The sequence below is a fragment of the Asparagus officinalis genome, chromosome 6, assembly GCF_001876935.1.
Source record: "Asparagus officinalis chromosome 6, Aspof.V1, whole genome shotgun sequence".
NCBI classification, from domain to species: Eukaryota; Viridiplantae; Streptophyta; class Magnoliopsida; order Asparagales; family Asparagaceae; genus Asparagus; species Asparagus officinalis.
This window is the reverse complement of record NC_033799.1, coordinates 7269114-7280090: the sequence shown is the minus strand read 5'-3', so window position 1 is coordinate 7280090 and position 10977 is coordinate 7269114. Positions and strand designations below refer to the sequence as shown.

The window sequence follows — 10977 nt, the reverse complement described above, 5'->3', positions numbered from 1 at the left end:
AAGGATTAATTGCAGACAGAACCCCTGTACTACTGCCCAAGTGCGGATAGACCGCCTGCAATTCTATTGCTGTGGATAGACATCTTGAGTGGATTTTCATCTCAGTTTTTTACTCTCAAAAGGTCTATTTGTCAAAAAAACAATTTCTCTCTTCCCTCTCTCTGAGGATAAGAGTAAAAATTTAAAAAAAAAAATCACTTGGGGCCTATTTGCAACAATAGTGATACAAGGGATCTATCCGCAATTAGGTCATGGTACAGGGGGTCTATCTGCAATTAACTCTTGAATCAACAGGCTTTTGTTTTGTTGTACCCCTGCTCTTTCGGTGCAGTTGTTTTTGTGCTTGCCTTGCATTCTTCTAGAAAATGAATAATCTTGCCGTTTATTAACATGGAGGGTGTGAGATAGATCTTTGAGTTCCCATAATCTTCTGGGTATGAATTAATGGCTTTTTTTGGTTCACCGGAATGTTGATAATGTATTGCTGATGTGAATCTAACATTATCTTTTGTAGAGAATGTTTGGTTGGCTAATTTTATATATTAGTTTGCACAAGTGTTTTGTCATCTAAGAAAACTATGATTCCAAGCAAACTCACTACATTTATGTTAGGTTTAAAAAATGGCGGGTGTTTGTTATAATATTTATATAGGTTCCTAATATCTTAACGTTTGATCCTAAGTCTTTCACAATTTAGCATCTCCTAAACACCAACTCTTCCTTGTATCATCGCGCAACGAGATTGTTACGTAACTATAAACTTAGAGCAAGTTGAATTCTTATTTTAAGGTGGTTTGACTTGCAAGAATTTACATGTAGGGACAAAATTTCAAAACCAATCTGTTTGCCAAAAAATTCCCAAAAAAAGACCCGCCTCAAACTTAATTTCAAAAACCGACCCAGTTGGGCTGAAACTGGGTCGTTTTTTGAAAAAAAAATTCCCAAACTTCACGGGAGTTGAAGTCTCGTGAAGTTTTGTTATATAAAAAACTTCATGGGACTTCAACTCCCGTGAAGTTTGGAAACTTTTTTTTCAAAAACCGACTCAGTTTCAGCCAACTGGGTCTGTTTTTGAAATTAAGTTTGAAATGAGTCTTTTTTTGGGAATAAAATTCAAAACAGAGCGGTTTTGAAAATTTGTCCTTACATGTAGGTGTGCTTTCTTTTGTTGTTTTTATTTAGTCCATAAATTGCTTTCCCTTTGTTCGTTACATTATTTACTATTTTCAATTAATTTGCGTAATTCTTTTATCGATTTCTAAGCCCACCGGCTGATATTAGCCTTTCTTTTGAGTTTAAATTGGACTAATCCAAGCCTAGACTGAATGGAGCAAATCGAGGCAACCGAACTAGTATTCAGTTTGTTCGGTTCAGCTTCAAAAACAGAAAGGTTTGATTCGGTTTCATCAAAATTTATAGAAATCCACCGCACCAACCATATACTCAACCGTAATTTCCGCTCCCTCTGGGAATTCAATATTTAAAAATAAGGATAAGAATCGTTTTTTTCTTAATGAGATAAAAGTCATAAAACAGATCTTCCAACGTAATAAGGGCAAAAATTTAAAACATACCCATTTGTAAAAATATTTTTTTAAAAAAACCTGTTTTGAAAATATTCGTAAAAAAATGTTCCCAAACTTCACGAGAGTTAAACTCCCATAAAATTTTGTTATGAAAAAACTTCACGAGAGTTCAACTCCCGTGAAATTCGGGAACCTCTTTCTCAAACACCAAACTAAAACTGAGCAGTTTTTGAAAAATAAAATGAAAACTGATCTTTTTTTTAAGAATATTTTTAGAAAGGGGTATGTTTTCACAATTTGTCCAACATAATAATATCTGATCTTGCTCTCGTAATTGCTTCGCGCTATAAAACAAATCAGCCGACCGGGACCGAGGTCACCCAACTAGAGAGCGGGGCCCACCCCCAACCTTTTTTCCCCAAAACGCTTTCGCGAAAAGAGCCGTAAAGTTTCTCTCTTCCTCAGATTCTTTTTCTTTCTTTTGCTTTTTATCCCCCTTCCCTCTCAAAACCCTAATTTTTCTCTTTCCATGTAATCGACGTTGGATATCTCGATCTAGACGACGATCTCGCGATGTTCTCTCGTTGGGGCTTCGCGCGCTCGGCTGAGGCCATGTTCTCTCGATGGGCGGTGAAGAGAGTCTGCAAGTTTCTATTGAAGAAGAAATTGGGGGATTTTATACTTGGAGATATTGATCTCGATCAGCTTGATGTGCAGATCACCCAGGGAACGATTCATCTCTCTGATCTCGCCCTCAACGTCGATTTCCTCAACCAGAAGGTACGAACCCTAGTCCTAACCTTAACCCTAGGTTCTTAGGTTTTTTTTTTTTGAATTACTGATGATTTTGGAAAATTTTAGTCGTTTTCGCTGCCTTTTAAATTCACTAGGATTTGGTAAATTTCCAGTAATTTTTACCAATTTTGTGTGATTTTGCACTAATTTCTAAATTCGATATATTTTTTGAATTTCCGGTAAATTTTAGCGATTTTATCGATTCTTAGCTAACTTCTAAATTCAGAAGGGCTTTTGTAAATTCCCAGCAATTTTAGCAATTTTGGTTGATTTTTCACTAACTTCCAGATTCACTAGGTTTTTGTAAATTCTCAGTTAATTTTAGCAATTTTCTTCTATTTTTCACTAACTTTAAATTCCTTAAGTTTTTGTAAATTCTCATTAATTTCAGCAACTGTGTTGTTTTTCCCCCACTGATGAAGTTTGTTGTTTTTGTTTGTTTGTGTGTGTGTTCCAGTTGGCTGGGTCAGCGGTTATGGTTAAAGAAGGATCAATTGGCTCATTATCGATTAAGATCCCATGGAAGCTGCAAAATTGTCAAATTGAAGTCGATGAGTTGGAGCTCGTGCTTGCTCCTTTTACAGCTGCCAGTGCAGAAAATATGAGTGATAGTACAGATAAAAGCGATTTGGACACTGGAACTGTACCGGGTGGTGCTGGGTCCTCTGTATCCTTAGACGTTCATGAGGGAGTTAAAACAATTGCAAAGATCGTCAAGTGGTTTCTTACCAGCTTTCATGTGAGGTTAAGGAATCTGATAGTTGCGTTTGATCCTTCTTCGAATATTGATGAGAAGAGAGCATCAGATTTTTACCGATCCCTTGTGCTTCGAATTGGAGAGATGGAATATGGAACCTGTGTTTCTGAAGACCCCAAGACTGATTGCCTTCTGGGGATAGCTAAATTAACGAATTTTGTTAAGTTTCATGGAGCTGTTATAGAGTTTCTTAAAATGGATGATGTGGATGGAAGTCTTCAGCATAACAGTACTCTAGGGACCAGTTTTAGTCAATGGCATACGAAAAGCTTGCCATTGGATAGTACTGTGATATTTTTGACTGGGGATAATGGTGGATTTTCAGGGAAGTTGAATATTAGCATTCCATGGAAAAATGGGTCTTTAGATGTTAGGAAAGTCGATGCTGATTTCTCCCTGGATCCTATTGAGTTACGATTGCAGCCCAGCACCATAAAGTGGATAGCCGTCATATGGCAATCAGTGAAGAATTTAGGTGCAGCTTCAAGGAGTCATTCACCACGTCCTGCGACAGTAGGCTCTGATGTAGTCAGTCCGAGCAAGGGGAACTTTTTCAAGAGCTTATATTCTTCAGTTATGGAGGAGGCATCGTCAGATTCTCAATTTCGTCAGACAAATGTGATTCAGAACTGGGTGCCTCTATCCCTCGACGAGGAGGTTGAAACTGAGCTTGAACAAGATTATGGGGCAAGGTTATTTCTCTACTTTTGGCACAACTATTATTTAGTTGCATGACAATTCTTTATACACTTTGTTATTCTGATGTCTTTGTTGTATTTGCATGTTGATTTCACTGTCAAGTTTCTTTCTGCTCATGCGAAATATTCATATTGTTTTCTAGATATACATTTGAGAACCATCATGCCATCTGCTCGATATTGTAGTTTTAAATCCTTTCAGCCTATTGCTGGAAGGGTAAGGATATTACATGTTATAAAACTCTAAACATCTTAACTATTTTATAGCAGACTGTATACTTTACTTGCTAGCATTATTTATAACAATAGGAATTACATATACTGATTCCATTTGTGGACCATTCTAGTTTATTTATTTATTTATTTTGCCTTCAATAATCGTGCTCAAATGATTTTCCAAGCATTCATATTAATGCGACATCCAGTGTTATGATGAGCTTTCAATAAAAGCATTTACTTCTCTCATTTGACATGCTTAATCCTCAGTATTTCAGATATGACATGACAGTGGCATTTTCATCTCCTCATCCATTCTTACTTCATGCCAAGCACCTCTTAGTTCATTTTTATCATGGAGCAAAGTCAATGAATCTTGATAGTTGTTTTGGGTTTTAGCTAATGTCACTGCAACATGTAGCAAAACCTTGTGCTTTTTCCCTTCTATATGTTCCAAATATTTCTTTCATGTGTTCAGTCCTCTTCATCCAATTGGTCATTAAAGGAAAGATGTAAACTCACATATTCTAAGAGTTTGACCATCTAAATTATTTTAGTGGGTTCTATGTTGATCTTGCTAGCTTTGTTTGTTTAGTCTATAAAAATTGCAGATACTGCTCCTAACCTTCTTTTTTCTTCCCTGATATAATTTTAGAATGTGATATTAATTTAATTGTTCATTTTTGCAGCATAGATCAGTTTTTCGAATGTTTTGATGGAATGAGGAGTGCTCGAGGAGGTAGCAGCAGCATATGGAACTGGACTTGTTCTGTTTTTAGTGCGATAACTGTTGCATCCGATCTTGCTTCTGGAGCAGGGCATATTCCCATAGGTAAAATTTTCATTTCATGCTTTCTAGTAATGTTCTCCCTATTGTGCAGTATAAGCTACTATTACAAATATTCACAATTGTTGTGGTATAATGTAATATCGTATTTGCTTTGCTAATTTAAATATAAAAGCTTCATTTTTCATGCACATAAAAAATATAGAGGAACCTTGTATTAATTTCTTCTCATCTGTGTAAAATCAAAGCATGTTCCTATCCATGTAAAAGTTCTGGGCATATGGGCCCGGTTCAGCTGAGCGAACCTACATCGGCAAGCCTTCATTAGGCTCTACTTTCTGGTTTATTCCCTTTATATATGTTTATTTTGTAGCGCGAAGTCCTAAACATCTCTACTCAATACCAAGAAATGTTGGATGAATTGCCACAAACATATTAGGTAATAACTATGGACCTTTTCGTCAGCAGAGGATACCTTGTTGTTATTCATAGAGGCCATTCTTGCCCATTGCCCAATAGGTCCTCCTAAACAAATGACCTTTGCTCATCAGTTTGTTTTCACATGACTTGCTTGTCATGGACTTGTTGGTAGAATCTCCCACTGGCTAGCATCTTGGTTGGCAAAAAAGTTAGTATACTTTAATTGCCAACACATTCACAATTCACTACATGCCCTACAGATGATCAAGGAGAGTACATGTCAAATGGCTCTTCTCCCACTTCTTCTAAGGAGCAGTAGTCTCTTTGTAAATAATTGCTTTGGATGAAGGAGATTCCGAGTTTGGAGCTACAATGTTGGGTTGGAATCTTTTTCTAGCTCTATACTGCTTCACAATATGCTGGTGATATGATGATAGAAGGTTGGGCTCTAGTAGTATGTTTAGCGAGCAATCAGGAGATGGTGCATGTAATCCTGGAGTTCATCCCTTTAAATTGTTTAAATATTTTTGATGCTTTTGGAGACAGTTTAGAGTTGGGGGCTAGACAATGCCTCCATGGTTAGAACTCTGTGTAGTCTACTTATGTTCGGTTGTAAAGCTTTGCTAAAGAAGCTTCTACCCATGTTTCTGTGAAGCAGAAACATTATACCTGACAGGAAGTGCCATTTTTTTAATATTACCTATAAGAGAACTCCTCAAGATTAGTAGATTTGAAAGAGAGGATGGTTAAGATCCTGTGTCTGAGTTTGGATATATGCTATTGTAGTTACACATGGCTATTGTGCAGGTGACTTCAAATATAGAACTGACAAACGTTTTCCAAGTGGATGTCACTTTCAGCAGTTATTTTTTATCATATATTTTTGCTTCTAACTGTGTAGTTATGTTAATGAAATGTGAGATTCATCACATGAGCTTTACGTCATGAGTTTTCTTTCAAATACCATATCATACAGGTTTTGCTGTTTCATAATCTCATTGCGTCCAATTCTTCTGTGGCCATCTTTTTTTACACCTTCACATCTAGTCTTTGTTTTCTGCTTTAGATTTCATGGCTCAGTCCACAGAAGAACATCTGATCGATAAGTTTATGATTATTGAGTAATGTAGGCAATGGTAATTAAAAAAAATGACCTCACAACTTGACATATTTTTCTGGCTTAATGACTGGCTGGAAAAACTATGCTTCAGATTCCAGTGTTATTTGGATATAAGAGGATATGCAATTTTCAAATGACTGTTGATTATCCTTTGGGGATAGATCTAACCATGCAGAATATTCTTATGTGATTATCCTTTGGGATAAGATCCGAACATTGCATGTGTTTGTGTCAGATCTCATCTTTGTCTTTCTAGACTTATGATTTATTGGGATTATACATTGAATTTTTCTTACAAATTAAATACAATTTCTTACTCTTACCATTATTCAGAGCAACAGAATGTTGAGACAAGTCTACAAGCTACTATTGCGGAAGTTCTCATTTCCCTTTCTTTCCATGATGAAAATCCAAATACTTCTGATGATTTGACGAAAAATGGGAGACATTTCATAGACTCTTCTGGAACTGCTCTTGGAAGCCGCGACATGAGTAATATAGACACTGCACATGTTAATGGGCCGAGCCCTGATTCTTTCATGAGCTGTTTTTCATCTCTGAATATGGAGCAGTCAGCCATTGCTGATATTAAATCTATTAATCCGACCATACACCATCTTGAAGCTACGTGCCAAAATTTACTATTTAATTTGCAGGTAAAGTTCAATTTTTCTGATCTAATATATGCAAACTTAATATTTTTTTATTTACATCGATTAATTCATTCTTCTTGTCAAAGTCAACAGATATTTCCTCAAAAGACAAATTTCGAAGCCTCACTTGTATATTTTAAAGTTGATGAGCACCACGTCAGTAGAGACCAGTTCGATGGTTTTGGTTTCCCTGTTTGCAGTAGCAATCCAGATGAAAAGTTGCTTCTAAATGGCAATTTGCAGAGGGAAGTCCAAGACTCACTGCCTCCATTTCCTTTTCCAGTCCAGGATCATAATTCAGAAATTTCTGCTAATAACAACAAACAACATTACGAGGATGGACTAATGAAGGTTGTGCTGTTGGAGTCTTTTGGTACATGCAGCTGTCATTGTAGCATCAATTCCATGGATTTAGATGGGAAGACAATGAAGTCAACATCATTTTCTATCAATCTGCCACCTTTTGTTTTGTGGGTTCACTTTCAGTTAGTAAGCATGCTGCTGACTCTTTTTAAAAGTGTTGAAAATTATTTTGAAGGGGATGCAGCCAAGGAATTTCTATCTGGTGTCATGAAGCAACAGCACGATCCGTCCTTTCTTCATGGTTTTCAAGGAGACAATTCTACTTACATTACAACTGTGTCTTCAAGGGTAAGTTTGCAAGGAAAAGTTCTCTTTCCACGGGCTAGGGTCATACTGTGCTGTCCTTTGGACTGTCATGGCAACTTCGGTGATTCAAACTCCTTGGACAAGTTCATTATTCTTGAACTTTATCCATCTGGTAAGGGGAGTGTTTCTGATGCTCGTTCGTTACTAGCAAAAAGCTCTCTGAAGGGTAATCCTTGTGCATCTTCCACTTCCTTCCATTTTGGTATTGGAGACTTTGACCTATACTTGATTGATACTGCAAGAGAAGATGCTGATAAATGTGGCTTATTAGGCAGGCGACTGACTTCCGCCGTTAAGATTCTCTCCGGTATTAATAAAACAGGTGATCAGCATGCTGGAATTACTATGGTTTGTCAAGAGGGTCTTGTGACGGGTCCGTGGATGGCTGGTAGAGCTTGGAGTTTGGCCTCTTCACAAGATCATAGTAGAAACAAAGTGGCTGGAAAGAGCTCTGAGTATTCCTCTGTGAGAACTGGAGAAGATTCTCAGGAGATAAGTTCTCATATTCGTCAGGAGCTGATACTGAGTTCTGCATTTTTTCTGCATGTGCATTTTTCACATGTTTGGATCAGTCTTGATGATCATGCTTATAAACTGGTAATTCAGATCATGGAAGACATATCAAATGCTATCTGTGGCATTGTCACTACATCTGACCATATGAAATCTGAACCTCTTTCTTTAAAAGTTGGTGATATATCTCAAGCATCCATCCTTCTAAACTGTGATTCACTAAATATCTCCATTATCTTAAATGAAGCTGGAGAGATCAATCCTTCAATGCAGAAGGAACTAGAAGGATCATGGAACAATTTTAGACTGACAGTTGACAAGTTCGAGTTGCTGTCTGTCTCAAATGTTGGCGGAGTTAGTGATGCAACTTTTTTCTGGCTAAACCATGGAGAAGGTGAACTATGGGGTTCCATCCTTAGCAGAGATGAGAAGGCACAAGATTTTCTTCTTATTGCCTGTAGAAATTCAACTGTTAGACGGGGTGATGGGAAGGGTGCTAATGCACTGTCTTTTGGCCCAGCTGGTACAACTGTCTTATATCTTAGGAATCCACAGTTGTTTCAGAGTTATACATCCATTGTTGTCCGGTGTGGAACTCTAATTGCACCTGGTGGGCGCATGGATTGGGTTAGTGCAATATGCTTATTTTTCAGTTGTCATGAGAACGTAGAGTCAAGCAATGATGGTGTTCAGATTGAGTCTTCTGCTGATGACACAGAGAGGAGAGGATCTTTCTATCTGGACTTGGTGGATGTTGCTTTGAGCTATGAACCGCATAGGAAGACTCTGATTAGTGGGGATCCTCCAGATGTTCCGGGCAGTGGCATAGTTGAAGTCAACAAAGAAATAGGTGAACAATATGTAGCCTGTCTTCTAGCTGCAGCATCATTAAGCTTTTCTAATCATACAGTGGCCCATCAGTCTGAAGTCATCAATTACACCATCCAGCTGAAAGATCTTGGAGTCCTTGTTTGTGATTCATCCAGCACTTCAAATGATAATAATGGTCATCATGCAAGTCACCTGAGAATGAATGGCTATGTCAAAGTAGCTCAGGTAGCCCTTGTGGAGGCCGTTCTGAGAATTAAAGGTATGTTTTGGGAAATTGACTGTTCAGACTCTCATATCAATCTGGATACATGCCAAGACACAACAGCTGCACTTGCTCGTTTAGTTGCTCAACTCCAGCAGCTTTATGCACCGGATATGGAAGATGCCAAGGCACATTTGCAGTCGAGGTGGAACACTGTCCAACAAACGCATGAGAACACTTCTAATGAACTGGCAGATAATAGTTCTGTGAAATCGAGTTCTGAAAAGAAGCCGTCTGTCGATTCTGATGAACATGCATCTGTGGGGCTGCTGGATGAGATTCTTGAAAATGCTTTCAACCCAAAATTGAGTTCTGAAAAGAAACTATCTGTCAGTTCTGATGAACATGTATATGTGGGGCTGCTGGATGAGATTATTGAAAATGCTTTCAACTCGAAAGGAGACACCAAATTACCTGCTGATCATGGCAGTCAATCTCGTTTAGCGGTAGATGGTAGTATGTCGAGTGACAATTATACATCAACAGCTGTTGATGTTACTTCTCCAAATATTCCATCTAACAGGTCGATGCGTGTATCAGGTACTAATAACAAAGAAAAAACTTCTACAGCTAAAACATGTTTTCCTCATGTTCCTCAAGTTATCGAAAGTTACTATTCACCTGAGCCCCAACGGCCATCAAAATCAACTGCAGGCAATTGCTCGACCAATGACAGTATGCTTAAGTTTGATGTTGGTAATAGAGACATAGAATGTGGAAAAGGGGGATGGTACCGTGATAATCCTTTGATAGTAGAAAATCATGTATCAAAATCGGATCAAACGGGGAACGCACCACTCATCTCACAAGACAAGTTAAAACCTGTTGGTTCTAATGCTACTGATGACCACAGTGAAAAAGGGCAGATACTTCTCAAGAATATTGATTTTAGATGGAGAATGTATAGTGGACTTGACTGGTCTGAACCAAGGAAAAAATCTAAGTGCAATTCATGTTTACGAGGTAGAGATAAAAATAAATGCCTAGAGCTTATGCTATCAGGGTTGGATGTTAAATGTGGCATGTACCCTGAGGGCGAAATTAGTGTGACAAAGCTTTCTGTCTGTGTGCAAGATTTACATCTCTATGACAGAAGCAGGGATGCACCTTGGAAGATGGTAAAGATGTTTAGATTCTTGGCTCGTTTCTATTGGCATATCTTTGCTGCATGACGACAGAATTTAACATTTTCTTATATAGGTGTTGGGGTATTATAATTATAAAAATTATCCTAGAGAATCCAGTGCTCAAGCAGTCAAATTGGACTTGGAAGTTGTAAGGCCTGATCCGTTGACTCCTATTGAGGACTACAGGTCATTGCTTTAATTCCTTGATATTCAATATTTACTTATATATAACTTGGTGCTTTGACAATGAAGTGCGTATCTCTAAATCTGTTCATTACTCAGTAGTTAAAAGCCTAGCTTCGTACATCTTGTTCATGAGGGTGAGAGTTGTCATTTCCAAAGTTTCTGGAGTTCACTACATTTAGTTTTAGCCACTTTCGTTTTTCTCAAATGTTCTGCATTCTTGAATTCATTTTAGTTTGTTGCAAACTTGGAATGCAGTTTGTGGTGTACCTTCAAAACACCCATAGGACTAGGAATATTTGCATATTTAATATTTATAATGTAATTGTTATATTTGGTTTATGACCCGTTTCCCCGAGGGCCTACGTTTTCTGATTTTTCTGTAAGTTATTTATTATGTGAGGCACTGGATATAGGTTG

At 37.7% G+C, this 10977-nt stretch overlaps 1 protein-coding gene across 1 annotated transcript in view; it reads left to right on the top strand.

Moving 5' to 3' along the window:
* The window catches only part of LOC109845687 (autophagy-related protein 2), a 21130-nt gene continuing 12122 nt past the window's right edge, over nt 1970-10977 (top strand). The window contains exons 1-6 of the mRNA XM_020414957.1: nt 1970-2306; nt 2779-3770; nt 4682-4824; nt 6653-6975; nt 7066-10365; nt 10448-10560. Coding sequence (XP_020270546.1) covers nt 2100-2306; nt 2779-3770; nt 4682-4824; nt 6653-6975; nt 7066-10365; nt 10448-10560 — 5078 coding nt within the window. The 5' untranslated portion in view covers nt 1970-2099. The remainder of the gene's footprint in view (nt 2307-2778; nt 3771-4681; nt 4825-6652; nt 6976-7065; nt 10366-10447; nt 10561-10977) is intronic.